Raw genomic sequence first — 17,812 nt, 5'->3', positions numbered from 1 at the left:
ACCCTGCCACTAAAATGAGTCTCTCTGGGGAGAGAGAGGAGGGGGACCCTGCCACTAAAATGAGTCTCTCTGGGGAACATGACACCAAAGCTAAGAGGTGAGATGAGAGTTGTTGAGTTGAACTATTAAGAGTTTCTTTTAAAATGCTATTTCCAAAAATGTTCACATTTGTTTTTAATCAGAAATGGTTGCTTATGGGTGCCTTCAATATTACTGTTCTCAGATTTTTTATTAATAGTTTGAATTTTTAAAATTATTTGTATTTTTTATTGCAAAACGCTTAAGTTATAACTACATTATAACTATAATATATAAGTTGTTTAGCTGGAATGGAATGTTGCTATCCTGTATATTTGACTGTGATATGTGGTTGTCTCACGTAGCTATCTTAATTAAGATGAAAACACTTACTGTAAATCACTCTGGATAAGAGCATGTGCTAAATCAGGAGTTCTCAATCTGGGGTCTGTGGAGGTACTGCAGGGGTTCTCAATCCGGGGTCTGTGGAGGTACTGCAGGGGTTCTCAATCCGGGGTCTGTGGAGGTACTGCAGGGGTTCTCAATCCGAGGTCTGTGGAGGTACTGCAGGGGTTCTCAATCCGGGGTCTGTGGAGGTACTGCAGGGGCTCTCAATCCGGGGTCTGTGGAGGTACTGCAGGGGTTCTCAATCTGGGGTCTGCAGAGGTACTGCAGGGGTTCTCAATCCGGGGTCTGTGGAGGTACTGCAGGGGCTCTCAATCCGGGGTCTGAGGAGGTACTGCAGGGGTTCTCAATCCGGGGTCTGTGGAGGTACTGCAGGGGTTCTGCGGCACCCTGACTGTACTCGTTGCAATGTTAGACATTTGATAGAATTTTCACACGACACGACCACTTTGCCTGCTCTTAATGATTACCTAATATAATGGAATGCATATCTTTTTAACCAATTCTGATCGTTGTTACCAGCAGAATTTTGACATTATTACCGTTATATCAACACACTCTTCACACCCGTTTAACATCTAGCTTTGACATGGTAGGCATCAAGTCCCTTGCCAATAATGTTGCCTACAACGTTGCATTCCATGTTCATTTTCATCAAACACATATTACGCCCTAGATACCTTCAATTGCCCAATTTAAAGCCACGCCCAATTTATAGCCACGCCCAAATTTATTACACCCTAGATGCCTTCAAATGCCCAATTTATAGCCATGCCCAATTTATAGCCATGCACAATTTAGGATTATTATTTAACAACATGATGTTGTGCTCCAAAGGGAGAACTTGAAATAACATGATGTAGATAATTAAATAATCAGAAGAACAACGTGTTTATTATTATACACTCTTAGAACAGAAGGTTCCTTCTAGAACCAAAAAGGCTTCTATCACTTCCTTAATACAGTATATATGGAATCACTAAAAGTTATATATATTTTTCGTTTCAGTGGAGAAGAACCTCTAGATTTCTGATCAACAAAAGGTTAATATTTCGCCTAAAATGACCCAAATCTAACTGCCTGTAGCTCAGGCCCTGAAGCAAGGATATGCATATTCTTGGTACCATTTGAAAGGAAAAACTTTGAACTTTGTGGAAATGTGAAAGGAATGTAGGAGAACAGAATAACACAATAGATCTGGTAAAAGATAATATAAAGAAAAACCAACCGTTCATCTTTTAAATGCCAGAGAAAGGCCATAATCCAGCCCAGATACAATCTACTTTTTGTTCAATAGATGGCATGTATCTGCAAAGTTTTATACTGATCCAATGAACCATTGTATTTGTGTTAAAAATGTTGTATCAAGACTGCCCAAATGTGTCTAATATGTTTTCAAATAACTGTTCATGTTCGAAGTCATGCACTCTCCTCAAACAATAGCATGGTATTATTTCACTGGAAAAGCTACTGTAAATTGGACAGTGCATTTAGATTACCCTCTTAGAACTACCCAGTTCCAGTGTATTTGTCATCAGCAACCGCTGAATAGCATAGCGCAACAGTCAAAAATATTACTAGAAAATATTCATATTCATGAAAGCACAAGTGAAATATAGCGAAACACAGCTGAGCCTTTCGTCATCTCAGATTTTGAAATGATGCTTTACAGCGATAGCAAGACAAGCGTTTGTGTAAGTTTATCGATAGCCTAGCATAGCATTATGTCCAGCTAGCATCAGTAAGGTCACGAAAATCAGAAAACCAATCAAATTAACCGTTTAACTGATGATCATCGGATGTTTTCACTCACGAGACTCCCAGTTAGACAGCAAATGTTCAGTTAGTTCCATAAAGATATTTTTTATATCCAAATACCTCCGTTAGTTTGATGCGTTATGCCCAGGAATCCACCGGAAATAGCGGTCACGACAACGCAAACAAAAATTCCAAATTAGATCCATAATGTCGACAGAAACATGGCAAACATTTTTTATAATCATTCCTCAAGGTGTTTTTCAAATATCTATTCGATAATATATCAACCGGGACAGTTGGTTTTTCACTAGGACCGGGAGGAAAAATGGCTGCCTCTCTGTTTTGCTGAATCACTCTAAGAGCAAACAACTGACCACTTACGCAATGTGGACGTTTACGCTCATTCTTCAAAATAAAGGCTTAAAACTAAGTCTAGAGGCCGTAGACACCTTAGGGAAGCCACAGAAAAGGAATCTGGTTGATATCCCTTCCAATGGTCAATAGGGATGCATAGGAACACAGAGGTTTCAAAATAAGAGTCACTTCCTGATTGGATTTTTCTCAGGCTTTCGCCTGCAATATAAGTTCTGTTATATTCACAGACAATATTTTTACAGTTTTGGAAACTTTAGAGTGTTTTCTATCCTAAGCTGTCAATTATATGCATATTCTAGCATCTGGTCCTGATAAAATAGGCCGTTTTCTTTGGGAACGTTATTTTTCCAAAAATAAAATAGTGCCCCCTAGCTAGAAATTAAGCTCTGTCCTGGGAATTTTTCTTCTTACTTACAACCTCATGCGTGCTTGAGGATGTGGACAGGTGTCTTTTATACTGATAACAAGTTCAAACAGGTGCCATTAATACAGGTAACGAGTGGAGGACAGAGGAGCCTCTTAAAGAGGAAGTTACAGGTCTGTGAGAGACAGAAATCTTGCATTGTTTGTAGTTGACCAAATACTAATTTTCCACCATCATTTGCAAATAAATTCATTAAAAATCCTACAATGTGATTTTCTGGATTTTTTTTCTCATTTTGTCTGTCATAGTTGAAGTGTACCTATGATGGAAATTACAGGCCTCTCTCATATTTTTAAGTGGGAGAACTTGCACAATTGGTGGCTGACTAAATACTTTTTTGCCCCACTGTATGTAGCAATTATCACCAGTCAGAACCTCACCAGTCAGAAACTCAACCTCAGTATACCAGCATTATAAAACATAATCTTAATATCTGATATTGCGAATAAACAACCTCAGAATATTAAAACAAGAGTGCGTCTTCCAGCCCGCCAATAAATTACATCATGCAACCCTCCCGGTTAGTAAATTTCCCTCGACATACCCCTGGAGAAGGCAGAGTGACGACACAAGCTTTTTTTTTGACTACTAGAGAGAGAAGACAGAGCAGGTCGATGCTGGAAAATAAGTTTTTCTCGACCAGAGGTGACTGAATTAACATTCAGGCTTATTGATTATTGTTATAGAAATTATTTTTTTTTGATTATAGCAGGTATTGAACCCTGGGTAAATAATCACTAGTCAGAACCTCAACCTCAGTATACATTCATTATAAAAAGTCATCTTAAGATCTCATATTGTGATATTGCGGGGCTGAGTTGACTACAAGCGAGAGAAGGCAGAGCAGGTCGATGCTGGTTGATGAATTTAACAATGAATGTACAAGGAAAATCCATTTTTCGCGACCAAAGGTGACTGAATTAATGTTCAGGCTTATTGATAATCTTATAGTATAATTTCAAAACATGAGCATAAAACCAGGTAATAATAAACATGAATCATCAGTATATTACTTCACAGTAATCTGTTAAATGCTTTTTCAGTCCTTCCTCTTGTGTTAGCAGTGTGGAAAGGGACAGGAAGAAGCCCTCTTGTGTTAGCAGTGTGGAAAGGGACAGGAAGAAGCCCTCTTGTGTTAGCAGTGTGGAAAGGGACAGGAAGAAGCCCTCTTGTGTTAGCAGTGTGGAAAGGGACAGGAAGAAGCCCTCTTGTGTTAGCAGTGTGGAAAGGGACAGAAAGAAGCACACAGGAGTTTTCCTGTGAGGGGGAGTGGTGGTGTATCCAGGGAGAAAACTAAACTAATCTTCTGAAATGTCATTTGTGGTCTAATGCTGCCATCTATTGGAATTATTTAGCAACTGCAGTAGTACTGAATAATGTGTAATTCCTTACTATTACTCAGAATTGCAAAATTTAACATTTTCTAGTTCATTTTACCACTTACAACCATAAAATAACCATTTACTGCATAACAAACAATGAAACTGACAAACCAAAAACACCACACATTTGGTTAAATATATGTATTTTTAACTATTTATTTAGATTGGTGACATTATCTGCCAAAATAACAGCCCTGTAGACAAAGAAGAGCTCTCCAGTAGGTACTAAAACGTTTAAAAGACATTTTCTCAAAAGTGAGGTTACAAGTTTATCATATTTTAAAGCAGAATGACTTTCCCATTGTTCCTCAACTGTAGTGTCTGATATACCGTTGTTCCTCAACTGTAGTGTCTGATATACCATTGTTCCTCAACTGTAGTGTCTGATATACCGTTGTTCCTCAACTGTAGTGTCTGATATACCATTGTTCCTCAACTGTAGTGTCTGATATACCATTGTTGCTCAACTGTAGTGTCTGATATACCATTGTTCCTCAACTGTAGTGTCTGATATACCATTGTTCCTCAACTGTAGTGTCTGATATACCATTGTTCCTCAACTGTAGTGTCTGATATACCATTGTTCCTCAACTGTAGTGTCTGATATACCATTGTTGCTCAACTGTAGTGTCTGATATACCATTGTTCCTCAACTGTAGTGTCTGATATACCATTGTTCCTCAACTGTAGTGTCTGATATACCATTGTTCCTCAACTGTAGTGTCTGATATACCATTGTTCCTCAACTGTAGTGTCTGATATACCATTGTTCCTCAACTGTAGTGTCTGATATACCATTGTTCCTCAACTGTAGTGTCTGATATACCATTGTTCCTCAACTGTAGTGTCTGATATACCATTGTTCCTCAACTGTAGTGTCTGATATGGGTAGGGTAGGTAGTTCAGGGTAGCCTAGTGGTTAGAGCGTTGGACTAGTAACCGGAAGGTTGTGAGTTCAAACCCCCGAGCTGACAAGGTACAAATCTGTCGTTCTGCCCCTGAACAGGCAGTTAACCCACTGTTCCCAGGCCGTCATTGAAAATAAGAATTTGTTCTTAACTGACTTGCCTGGTTAAATAAAGGTAAAATAAAAAAAATAAAAAAAATATACCATTGTTCCTCAACTGTAGTGTCTGATATACCATTGTTCCTCAACTGTAGTGTCTGATATACCATTGTTCCTCAACTGTAGTGTCTGATATACCATTGTTCCTCAACTGTAGTGTATGATATACCATTCTCTAGCCCTGAGTCTCTACTTTTATCCAATGTAAAAAACACAATTCCAAATGTTGCAACACAAGACCGATTCGAGCCGATCGGTCACATTTGACTGTATAAAACCTAGCAGTACTACTGATTTCTCTGAGAGTGAGACAGATATATATTATTACTGTGTAAAACCTAGCAGTACTACTGATTTCTCTGAGAGTGAGACAGATATATATTATTACTGTGTAAAACCTAGCAGTACTACTGATTTCTCTGAGGGTGAGGCAGATATATAGTATTACTGTGTAAAACCTAGCAGTACTACTGATTTCACTGAGAGTGAGGCAGATATATATTATTACTGTGTAAAACCTAGCAGTACTACTGATTTCTCTGAGAGTGAGACAGATATATATTATTACTGTGTAAAACCTAGCAGTACTACTGATTTCACTGAGAGTGAGACAGATATATATTATTACTGTGTAAAACCTAGCAGTACTACTGATTTCTCTGAGAGTGGGGCAGATATATATTATTACTGTGTAAAACCTAGCAGTACTACTGATTTCTCTGAGAGTGAGACAGGTATATATTATTACTGTGTAAAACCTAGCAGTACTACTGATTTCTCTGAGAGTGAGGCAGATATATATTATTACTGTATAAAACCTAGCAGTACTACTGATTTCTCTGAGAGTGAGGCAGATATATATTATTACTGTGTAAAACCTAGCAGTACTACTGATTTCACTGAGAGTGAGGCAGATATATATTATTACTGTATAAAACCTAGCAGTTCTACTGATTTCTCTGAGAGTGAGGCAGATATATATTACTACGTGATATACTATTTTTTAGCTCAGAGACTCTAATTTTCTCCAAAGTAAAAAAAAAACATTTCACACTTTTGTGAAATTCTTACTTACAAGCCCCTAACCAACAATGCAGTTAAAAACATAAGAGTAAGAAAAAGTAATACAAGTAAGAAGAAATTAAAGAGTAGCAGTAAAATAACAGTAGCAAGACGATATACATGGGGGTACCAGTACAGAGTCAATGTGCGGGGAAACCGGTTAGTCGAGGTAACATGTACATGTAGGTAGAGTTATTAAAGTGACTATACGTAGATGATAACAGAGAGTAGCAGCGGTGTAAAAGGTATGGGGGGGGGGCAATGCAAATAGTCTGGGTAGCTATTTGATTAGATGTTCAGGAGTCTTATGGCTTGGGGGTAGAAGCTGTTTAGAAGCCTCTTGGACTTAGACTTGGCGCTCCGGTACCACTTGCTGTGCGGTACCAGGGAGAACAGTCTATGACTAGGGTGGCTGGGGTCTTTGACAATTTTTGGGGCTTTCCTCTAACACCGCCTGGTATAGAGGTTCTGGATGGCAGGAAGCTTGGTCCCAGTGATGTACTGTGCCGTGCTTACTACCTTCTGAAGTGCAATGCGGTCGGAGGCTGAGCTGCTGCCATAACAGGCAGTGATGCAACCAGTCAGGATGCTCTCGATGGTGCAGCTGTTGAACCTTTTGAGGCTCTGAGGACCTATGAAAAATCTTTTCATTCTCCTGATGGGGAATAGGTTTTACCGTGCCCTCTTCATGACTCTCTTGGTGTGCTTGCTCCATATAAGGGAACACCCCCCTGAAATGGACAAAAATGAATGGGATGTTATTGGCACCGTACGAAACATATACACAATGTAGAATACCACCCAATTGGACGTCGTTTCATTCAAAACTGATTGCAAATGCCATATGGAAATGCCAAGTGTAACACTGCAAAAATCCAATATAAAGTGAGTGCACTCCACCGTAATTTTTCATATTGCAAATGTAACACAAGGCAAGACCCAAGAGTAAAATTTTGAAAAAATGCCTTTTTTTTCAAAACAGAATGTTATGTCTATTTGCGATGTACGATCATAGGAAGTTGGTTTACAAACCCAAAAGTCAGTGAACCATGTCCAAAAGGCATTTATACTGCCAAAATGATATATAGCACTATGTTAAGCCATGAATCAACCTAGATGGTCTATACCCCTTGCTCCCCCCTAAAATGTGCTTCTGGTAACCAACATTCCAATCAGCAGGTGCACGGCTGCCCATTTGCAATATGGCCGGGTGTAGTGGTGATAGCAGTGATAGTGGTTCCTCTCCAACGCTCGTTGTGTTGATTTCATCATGTTCATTTGGTGATGTTTTTTCACTGATGAATCATATTGCAAATGTACTGTGCTTTTGCAATATGTTTCAATGAGCATTTACCATCATGAATTTGACATGCTCAAAAAAACTGCAGGAATGTGAAATTGACAGGCCCGATGAACTCGGGATGGCCGCTCTCTTCCTCTCCGCTCATTGGTGTTGATTTCAGAATTTCATTATGGTGATGGTACCTCACTGTTTAAACATATTGCAAATGTACCAAGCAAGTCACAGTCCATCAGTCAATTACATATCATTCTGACACTGATACTGATAATTGATACCATCTGACACCAAACCCAATTTTTCCAACTCGTTTAGAAGCCAACTATCACATATTTCAGAGCAGGCCCAAAATGCACAGCGTCTTCTATTTAAACCATAATATAAACATAAAACACATAGTTACGTTCTAGCTGCGGGTCCAGCTCTGACATTATGTGTAGACCTAGCTGAGGCGACCCCAAATCCCAAGTTTCGGCCCGATAGGTCATTTGGAGCCAGAGCAGCGACCTTAATTGGTGTTGAAAATACACATTTTCCGGGAGTTGCTACGGGGTCCTTGAATGAGACACGTTGGGGTCTATCTCTATGGGCCGAGCCTTGCGACTCTGAGACTTTTGTAAATGTCGTCATTTTCGTAATGGTCAAAATGAAATGAAGTTATTGCAAATATACGAGGCTGTTTCTCGGTCTGAGAACCTTCTAAAGCCACATAACTCACCACGCACTATCGACCTGAGCTCTAGAACAGGTTTCTAAAGTTTCAGAACTCTAGGTCTGGCAGCTGTTTAAACTTCTTGTGGCTGCAATCCCATTAAGGAATGCAAAACAACAGATATCTCATAATTAAAATTCCTCAAACATACATGTATCTTATACCGTTTTAAAGGTAATATTTTTGTTAATCCCACCACAGTGTCCGATTTCAAATATGCTTTACAGCAAAAGCACCACAAACTATTATGTTAGGTCACCACCAAGCCAGAGAATAAACACAGCCATTTTTCCAGCCAAAGATAGGAGTCACAAAAAGCACAAATAGAGATAAAATGAATCACTAACCTTTGTATGTTTTGTTTGAAAAAGTTAATATTTAAGAAATCTGAGTTTACATTGGCACATTACGTTCACTAGTTCCAAAAACATCCAGTGATTTTGCATAACCACATCGATTCACATGAAATGCGTATCATAAATGTAGATGATAACACAAGTTACACACATGGAATCATAGATATACCTCACCTTAATGCAACCGCTGTGTCAGATTTCAATTTTTTTTACAGAAAAAGCAAACCATGCAATAATCTGAAACGGCGCTCAGAACAATAATCAAATTAGCCGCCATTATTGGAGTCAACAGAAACCAGAAATTACATGATAAATATTCCCTTACCTTTCATGATCTTCATCAGAATGCACTCCCAGGAATCCCAGGTCCACAATAAATGCTTGATTTGTTCGATAATGTCCGTTATTTATGTCCAAGTAGCTACTTTGTTAGCGCGTTTGGTACACCATAAGAAGTTAATAGTTCAAACAAAGGTAACTATTGCAGGCTCTGTGTGTCTCTAAGCCCCAAACTGTGTCACTCTGTCCTAGCTTTGTGTGTGTGTGAGTTTGTCTTGGAAATCTGGGTTGCCTAATCACACATATGAAGATTTGAAAAGATCTGACCTTTTTAACCCTTCGAAACAGCCACTAAGACACCATTTTAAGGTACTTCCGGTTGACACAGGAAGCTGAAAGTGAACACATATCCTCCTTAGGGTAGGCTCTTATATAAGTTTGAGTCTTAAGTCTTAATGCTAAGAACTGACTGATTTACACAGGGTTGAATGAGTTTGTGTTATTTCAGAAAATCACAGAAAATCACAGAAATCTCGCAGAGCTCCGAAACAGATTCGTATGAACACGCTGCAACTGGATCTGCAACCTTTTTTGAAAAAAACAACAACACATTTTTATGAACATCACCAATTGTACAGTGCCTTTCTTCATGATGCTCTCTGCGCTTTTAACGGAACTCTGAGACTATCACAGTGCAGGTGCATTTATGCGGAGACTTGATTACACACAGGTGGATTGTATTCATCATCATTAGTCATTTAGGTCAACATTGGATCATTCAGAGATCCTCACTGAACTTCTGGAGAGAGTTTGCTGCACTGAAAGTAAAGGGGCTGAATAATTTTGCACGCCCAATTTTTCAGTTTTTGATTTGTTAAAAAAAGTTAAAAAGTTTGAAATATCCAATAAATGTCGTTCCACTTCATGATTGTATCCCACTTGTTGTTGATTCTTCACAAAAAAATACAGTTTTATATCTTTATGTTTGAAGCCTGAAATGTGGCAAAAGGTCGCAAAGTTCCGAGAGACTTCGTTCGATGAAGATCCCGGAAGATCTGGCCCCATTGCCATCCGCAAATTTTACAAACATTCGGGGACATCTAGTAAGGAACCGTACATTTGCAATATGGAGTTTCTCATCAACCATACGGCAAATGTCAAAATGTTCCCTTCTGTGTGTTAGTTTGTTGTGGACACCAAGGAACTTGAAGCTCTCAACCTACTAAACTACAGCCCCCTTCATGAGAATGGGTGTGTGCAAGGTCCTCCTGAAATTTAAACAAGTGAGAGATACATGTCTGTCATTGAACAACCCCATGCCCTGATTAGATAGTGAAAAAACACACCAATCTCTTTCATAAATTCTTTAAACAATAACAGATAATTGACCAACATTTCTGAACATTTTTTGGAATGAAACTATTCTTGTTTCCTCATCTGAGCTCAGCGTAGATGAGAGATGTAATGTTTGTCTCTGTTGTGTTGAAGACCAATCAAGCAGGAGAGACCAGCCTCCCCTGTACCCAGCTGTGTGTCCATGAAGAGTGACTGGTCTAAGGGTCAAATTATAGACTTTAGAGAGGGAGACTTTTCTACTGAACAAAGGTAAGAAGAACTCATGGGTCATGGTCAGTGAGTTAAAGAACACTGTCTCTAGTCATTTCTCCTCTCCCATTTTCCCATTTATTGTTGTTGTTTTCATAATCCATAGGCTCATCCTTTTGTCCATGTTCATAGTCCTAAAACAATATTAAACAAACACAACATTCCCTCCGTGTGTGTCTGTGTGTGTGTGTATGTGTGTGTGTGTGTGTGTGTGTGTGTGTGTGTGTGTGTGTGTGTGTGTGTGTGTGTGCGTGTGTGTGTGTGTGTGTGTGTGTGTGTGTGTGTGTGTGTGTGTGTGTGTGTGCTTACTCCTTGGATGTTTTGTCAACAGAAACGAACAGGGGAGGTCAGAGTCAGAGATTCTCAGTGGTCAGTCTTCCCAGAGTCATCAAACAGACCTGGACTCCATATTCAGGGTATGTGGTCCTGTTATGTACATTTGTTTTTGTTTACCTCAAATAAAGTTGATCTGTCAATCATTCATTAATGTGTTAATGAGAAAGCATTTATCTCTTGCTTAACTTATTTACTTGATTTATTTCAGTTGCTTGAAGAGAATATTATGATATTTGTGAAGAACGAGCTGAAGATGTTCAAGAGTATTCTTAGTCCAGAACTCCCAGAATGCTTTGAGTGTCAGAAGCAGGATAATGAAGTGGTGGACACTGAAGATGAGAAGCAGGAGAGCAGTGCCAGAGAGGGGGCTCTGAAGATCACACTGCACATCCTGAGGAAAATGAACCAGAAGGAGCTTGCTGACACACTGGAGAAATGTAAGAGCTGTCTGACTCATGCTGAATTCTGTTTTATAACAGCTCAAGTAGCTGTGCAACTCAATGATATTGTAGAAGCCGATAACACAACACCTAGTGACCTCATCAAGTAGCAGTAGGGATGTGTTGTGGTGATTTATTGAGAGAGAGAGAGAGAGAGAGAGAGAGAGAGAGAGAGAGAGAGAGAGAGAGAGAGAGAGAGAGAGAGAGAGAGAGATCAATAATACCAATAATAATATAATCAGTCACCCCAGTCTGTAATGCATCATGGAAACATTAATCATTTATATAGACATTTAAGAGAATGATTTATTATAATGTTCAACTTTATAACAGTCCTACAAGACTGTAGGCATTAAAACGGACAAAATGTTAATATTGTCTGTGTTATTTCTAGATTCAGATGAGCTTGCTGTGATTTGCCAACGTGAACTCAAATCCAATCTAAAGAAGAAGTTTCAATGTGTATTTGAGGGGATCGCTAAACAAGGAAACCCAACACTTCTCAATAGGATCTACACAGAGCTCTACATCACAGAGGGTGGAACAGGGGAGGTCAATAATGAACATGAGCTGAGACAGATTGAGACAACAAATAGGAAACAAGCAAGACCAGAGACTGCAATCAAATGTAACGACATCTTCAAACCCTTAACTGGACAAGACAAACTTATCAGAACTGTGCTGACAAAGGGAGTCGCTGGCATTGGAAAAACAGTCTCTGTGCAGAAGTTCATTCTGGACTGGGCTGAAGGAAAAGCAAATCAGGATGTCCAATTTGTATTTTCATTCCCTTTCCGGGAGCTGAATATGATAAAAGAAGAACACACTTTGATTGAACTTCTCAATCACTTCTCAATGGAAACCAAACAATCAAGAATCTCCAACTACGACAAGTACAAAGTTCTGTTCATCTTTGATGGTCTGGATGAGTGCCGACTGCCCCTAGACTTCCAGAAGAACAAGATCTGTTGTGACGTCACAGAGTCAACCTCAGTGGATGTTCTGATGACAAATCTCATCAAGGGAAATCTGCTTCCCTCTGCTCTCCTCTGGATAACTACCCGACCAGCAGCAGCCAATAGGATCCCTTCAGGGTGTGTTGACCAGGTGACAGAGGTACGAGGGTTCAATGACCCACAGAAGGAGGAGTACTTCAGGAAGAGATTCAGTGATGAGGACATGGCCAGCAGAATCATCTCACACATAAAGACATCAAGGAGCCTCCACATCATGTGCCACATTCCAGTCTTCTGTTGGATTTCTGCAACAGTCCTTGAACACATGCTGAAACATAAGAGAGAAGAGATGCCCAAGACTCTTACTGAGATGTACACACACCTTGTGGTGTTTCATATCAAACAGAAGAATGAAAAGTATATTGGGAAAGAAGAGACAGGTCCACACTGGAATAAAGAGAGCATTCTGTCACTGGGGAAACTGGCTTTTCAACAGCTTGTGATGGGCAATCTGATTTTCTATGAAGAAGACCTGACAAAGGCTGGCATTAATGTCAATGAAGCCTCAGTGTACTCAGGATTGTGCACACAGCTCTTTAAAGAGGAATGTGGGCTGTACCAGGACAAGGTGTACTGCTTCGTACATCTGAGCATTCAGGAGTTTCTGGCTGCTATATATGTGTTCCTCTCATTCATCAACAACAATGAGAATCTAATGGACAAACCTCAATCAATGTCCAGGAACCTTTCTGCGCTGTTCAGAGAGAAGCCTAAAGTTACTTTCTACAAGAGTGCTGTGGATAAAGCCTTACAAAGTGAGACAGGAAACCTGGACCTTTTCCTCCGCTTCCTTCTGGGCCTCTCACTGGAGTCCAATCAGAAGCACTTACGAGGTCTACTGACAAAGACAAGAAGCAGCTCACAGAGCCATGAAGAAACGGTCAAGTACATCAAGGAGAATATCAGGGAGAATCTCTCTCCACAGAGGAGCATCAATCTGTTCCACTGTCTGAATGAACTGAATGACCATTATCTAGTGGAGGAGATCCAAAGCTACCTGAGATTTGGAATTGTCTGTAGAGCCAACCTGTCACCTGCACAGTGGTCAGCTCTGGTCTTTGTTTTGCTGACTTCAGAAAAGGAGCTGGATGTGTTTGACCTGAAGAAATACTCCAGATCAGAGGAAGGTCTTCTGAGGATGCTGCCAGTGGTCAAAGCCTCCAGAACTGTTCTGTGAGTAAATAAAATGACATTTAAGATCTAATCATCACGAAGAAATATTCAGTTTAGAGTTAAAAATGTACTGTAATATGTATATAATATTAATATGTATATTATATGTATCTAATGTTATATTGAAAAACATATTTAGTAATTAGTATAACATTTTGACACTACAACTCGAGGAGACGGAAGATGAATCTGTATAAACCAAATGCATCTGTCGTTGTCCTTCTACATTAGGACACTGATATATCAGAATATGTTGAAAAAAATATACTGCCACTATTTTCACCAACAAAGAATAACAGTGTGATTTAAATATGATTTGACTCTTTGCAGGCTGTCAGGCTGTCTAGTCACAGAGGAAGGCTGTGCTTCTCTGGTCTCAGCTCTGGAGTCAAACCCCTCACACCTGAGAGAGCTGGATCTGAGTAACAATGACCTGAAGGATTCAGGAGTGGAGCTGCTCTCTGCTGGACTGGGGAATCCCCACTGTAAACTGGAGACTCTGAGGTCAGTATTCCTGTAGTTGGTCAACAAGAGATAACTGTTCACCAGATCCACATGTGTTTACCAGAGACACATAGTCCACACCATATGTGTTTGGACAGTGAAGCTTACAGTTTTACATTTGGTGCTATGCTCCAGGATTTTGGATTTGAGATATAATGGTGATATATTAGCAGACAGTACAGAATGTAACCTTTTATTTGAGGTTAATGGTGAGAGGTTAGTATGTTTTGTTGTAGCCTCTGTTATTGGTAATGGTGAGAGGTTAGCATGTTTTGTTGTAGCCTCTGTTATTAGTAATGGTGAGAGGTTAGCATGTTTTGTTGTAGCCTCTGTTATTAGTAATGGTGAGAGGTTAGCATGTTTTGTTGTAGCCTCTGTTATTGGTAATGGTGAGAGGTTAGCATGTTTTGTTGTAGCCTCTGTTATTGGTAATGGTGAGAGGTTAGCATGTTTTGTTGTATCCTCTGTTATTGGTAATGTTGAGAGGTTAGCATGTTTTGTTGTAGCCTCTGTTATTGGTAATGGTGAGAGGTTAGCATCGTTTTGTTGTAACCTCTGTTATTGGTAATGGTGAGAGGTTAGCATGTTTTGTTGTAGCCTCTGTTACTGGTAATGGTGAGAGGTTAGCATGTTTTGTTGTAGCCTCTGTTATTGGTAATGATGAGAGGTTAGTATGTTTTGTTGTAGCCTCTGTTATTGGTAATGGTGAGAGGTTAGCATGTTTTGTTGTAGCCTCTGTTATTGGTAATGGTGAGAGGTTAGCATTGTTTTGTTGTAACCTCTGTTATTGGTAATGGTGAGAGGTTAGCATGTTTTGTTGTAGCCTCTGTTACTGGTAATGGTGAGAGGTTAGCATGTTTTGTTGTAGCCTCTGTTATTGGTAATGATGAGAGGTTAGTATGTTTTGTTGTAGCCTCTGTTATTGGTAATGGTGAGAGGTTAGCATGTTTTGTTGTAGCCTCTGTAACTTTCTCACTCATTATTATTCATGATTCATTCATGATCCTTCTCCATCATTGCAGTCTCAGGCTGATGTAGTATATCAGACCAAATACTTGGTACTAATACTAATACTAATACTTACTTAGATATGGTGTGGACTGTATACTCAATACAATCTAAATCTGATACCTCACTGTCTAAATAGATATGGTGTGGACTGTATACTCAATACAATCTAAATCTGATACCTCACTGTCTAAATAGATATGGTGTGGACTGTATACTCAATACAATCTAAATCTGATACCTCACTGTCTAAATAGATATGGTGTGGAATGTATACTCAATACAATCTAAATCTGATACCTCACTGTCTGTCTTCTGACTGATACTGCTTTTTAAACTGCTCTGGTCAGTCTACTATAATATTTGTACTAAACATTTTTCTCTCTACAAGTAATATTATGAATAGATATGTCAGGTTTCAGAACACTGATATATCTGAATATGTTGAATATGTCACCACCAAAGAATATCTGTGTGATTTTAATATGATTTGACTCTTTGCAGGCTGTCAGGCTGTCTAGTCACAGAGGAAGGCTGTGCTTCTCTGGTCTCAGCTCTGGAGTCAAACCCCTCACACCTGAGAGAGCTGGACCTGAGCTACAATCACCCAGGAGACTCAGGAGTCAGACTGCTCTCTGCTGGACTGGAGGATCCACACTGCAGACTGGAGAAACTCAAGTATGTAGAGGGTTTATGTCAATGTTCATATCAGACATGTTTGACTTATCAGGCTAGTTAAGACAAACATTCGTACCACTTGTACAAAGTTATAAGTTATATGATACTGTGTGTGAGTATGTGTCCAGTAAGTGTGTGTGTGTGTGTGTGTGTGTGTGTGTGTGTGTGTGTGTGTGTGTGTGTGTGTGTGTGTGTGTGTGTGTGTGTGTGTGTGTGTGTGTGTGTGTGTGTGTGTGTGTGTGTGTGTGTGTGTGTGTGTGTGTTCAGGTGTATCCCTCAATGACTGTATGTTCTTCTGCTTACCGCTACAGTGTGGAACATGGTGGAGAGAACAGAATGAAACCTGGGCTTAGAAAATGTGAGTGTTGACTGCTGTGAAGAATATGACTAAGAATAAGTCTTAATTCAAGTTAAGTCAAAGTCAATGACCACCATCATTACTGACTTGGTCATATTAAATATCAGCTTTAGTTCTACAGAAGCAGAAATCAGGGACACCAACGTTTACAAAGAGTTGCTTTGTGTGTGTGTGTGTGTGTGTGTGTGTGTGTGTGTGTGTGTGTGTGTGTGTGTGTGTGTGTGGCGTCTTTGTGTTACGTAACAAATGTGTGTTCGTGTTCATGTATGTGTACGTGTGTGTGTGTGTGTGCGTGTATGTGTGTGTGTGTGCGTGTGCGTGTGTGTGTGTGTAATTAATGGGAATAAGTGTGTTTTATATTACCATACAGTATAACATATGATCATTCAACAAGTCTCAAGTTACCTTAACTTCTCCTTTTGATACCTAGAAACATCTACATTAAATGAATTAGTGAAAAGTGAGTTAACATTCTAATGTGAATGATGATGATTTCTAATATTGTGTCTGGTTTCATCCATCAGATGTCTGTGATCTCACACTGGACCCAAACACAGTAAACAGACTCCTCTCTCTTTCTGAGGAGAACAGAAAGGTGACATGTAGGAGAGAGGAGCAGCCGTATCCTGATCACCCAGAGAGATTTGAGGACTATAGACAGGTGCTGTGTAGAGAGGGTCTGACTGGGCGGTGTTACTGGGAGGTAGAGTGGAGTGGGAGAGGGGCTGATGTAGGAATGACATATAAAGGAATCAGCAGGAGAGGAGGGCTTGAGGACTGTGGTCTTGGAGCCAATGACAAGTCCTGGAGTCTGTTCTGCTCTGACAACAGCTACACAGCCTGGCATAATAATAATCCCACTACCATAGACGTCCCCTCCTCCAGCCCCCACAGAGTAGGAGTGTATCTGGACTGGCTAGCCGGCACTCTGTCCTTCTATAGAGCCTCCTCTGACACACTGACCCACCTGATCACATTCACCTCCACATTCACTGAGCCCCTCTATCCAGGGTTTAGGGTTCAATATGAATCCTCAGTGTCCCTGGAATAATAACCGGAGACACACACACACTGACACACACAAATATTACAGGAATATTCTGCAAATGTTGATGAAGACGTCACTCAATCCCCCCAAAACAACATGCAGTCTTTCCACAAGACTCCCATGAAGTTATAGTGTGACGTTATGAGTTGACGTTAAAGTAACGTTCTCAGAACATACTGCACTTGTTTTATACTGTTTTAGATGGATCCTCTGTTTATCATCTTGTTTTATACTGTTTTAGATGGATCCTCTGTTTATCATCTTGTTTTATACTGTTTTAGATGGATCCTCTGTTTATCATCTTGTTTTATACTGTTTTAGATGGATCCTCTGTTTATCATCTTGTTTTAGACTGTTTTAGATGGATCCTCTGTTTATCATCTTGTTTTATACTGTTTTAGATGGATCCTCTGTTTATCATCTTGTTTTATACTGTTTTAGATGGATCCTCTGTTTATCATCTTGTTTCATACTGTTTTAGATGGATCCTCTGTTTATCATCTTGTTTT

At 39.7% G+C, this 17,812-nt stretch overlaps 2 protein-coding genes across 3 annotated transcripts in view; both read left to right on the top strand.

Annotated features, from left to right (window-relative positions):
* The first annotated feature begins 10 nt into the window (after nucleotides 1–10).
* Nucleotides 11–17,812, top strand: part of LOC110511505 (NACHT, LRR and PYD domains-containing protein 12) — a 115,706-nt gene continuing 97,904 nt past the window's right edge. The window contains 3 exon segments of the mRNA XM_036939578.1: nucleotides 11–97; nucleotides 10,626–10,742; nucleotides 11,074–11,158. Coding sequence (XP_036795473.1) covers nucleotides 15–97; nucleotides 10,626–10,742; nucleotides 11,074–11,158 — 285 coding nt within the window. The 5' untranslated portion in view covers nucleotides 11–14.
* Nucleotides 12,898–17,523, top strand: LOC118937847 (NACHT, LRR and PYD domains-containing protein 12-like). 2 transcript variants are annotated; one of them, XM_036939608.1, is made up of 5 exons: nucleotides 12,898–13,707; nucleotides 14,038–14,211; nucleotides 15,724–15,897; nucleotides 16,209–16,255; nucleotides 16,780–17,523. In XM_036939608.1, exons 1-5 carry the CDS (start codon nucleotides 12,977–12,979, stop codon nucleotides 17,304–17,306), a joined length of 1,653 nt encoding a protein of 550 aa, XP_036795503.1. In that variant the 5' UTR covers nucleotides 12,898–12,976; the 3' UTR covers nucleotides 17,307–17,523. The 2 variants fall into 2 exon arrangements, 1 of the variants encoding a protein (XP_036795503.1); XR_005035262.1 differs by lacking the exons at nucleotides 12,898–13,707; nucleotides 14,038–14,211 and having other exon boundaries at nucleotides 15,838–15,897; nucleotides 16,209–16,306; nucleotides 16,780–16,822.

The sequence above is a fragment of the Oncorhynchus mykiss genome, chromosome 12 (genome assembly GCF_013265735.2).
Source record: "Oncorhynchus mykiss isolate Arlee chromosome 12, USDA_OmykA_1.1, whole genome shotgun sequence".
In the NCBI taxonomy this organism is placed as follows: domain Eukaryota; kingdom Metazoa; phylum Chordata; class Actinopteri; order Salmoniformes; family Salmonidae; genus Oncorhynchus; species Oncorhynchus mykiss.
Note: the sequence above shows the minus strand (reverse complement) of the source record. Positions and strands in the feature narration are given on the sequence as shown.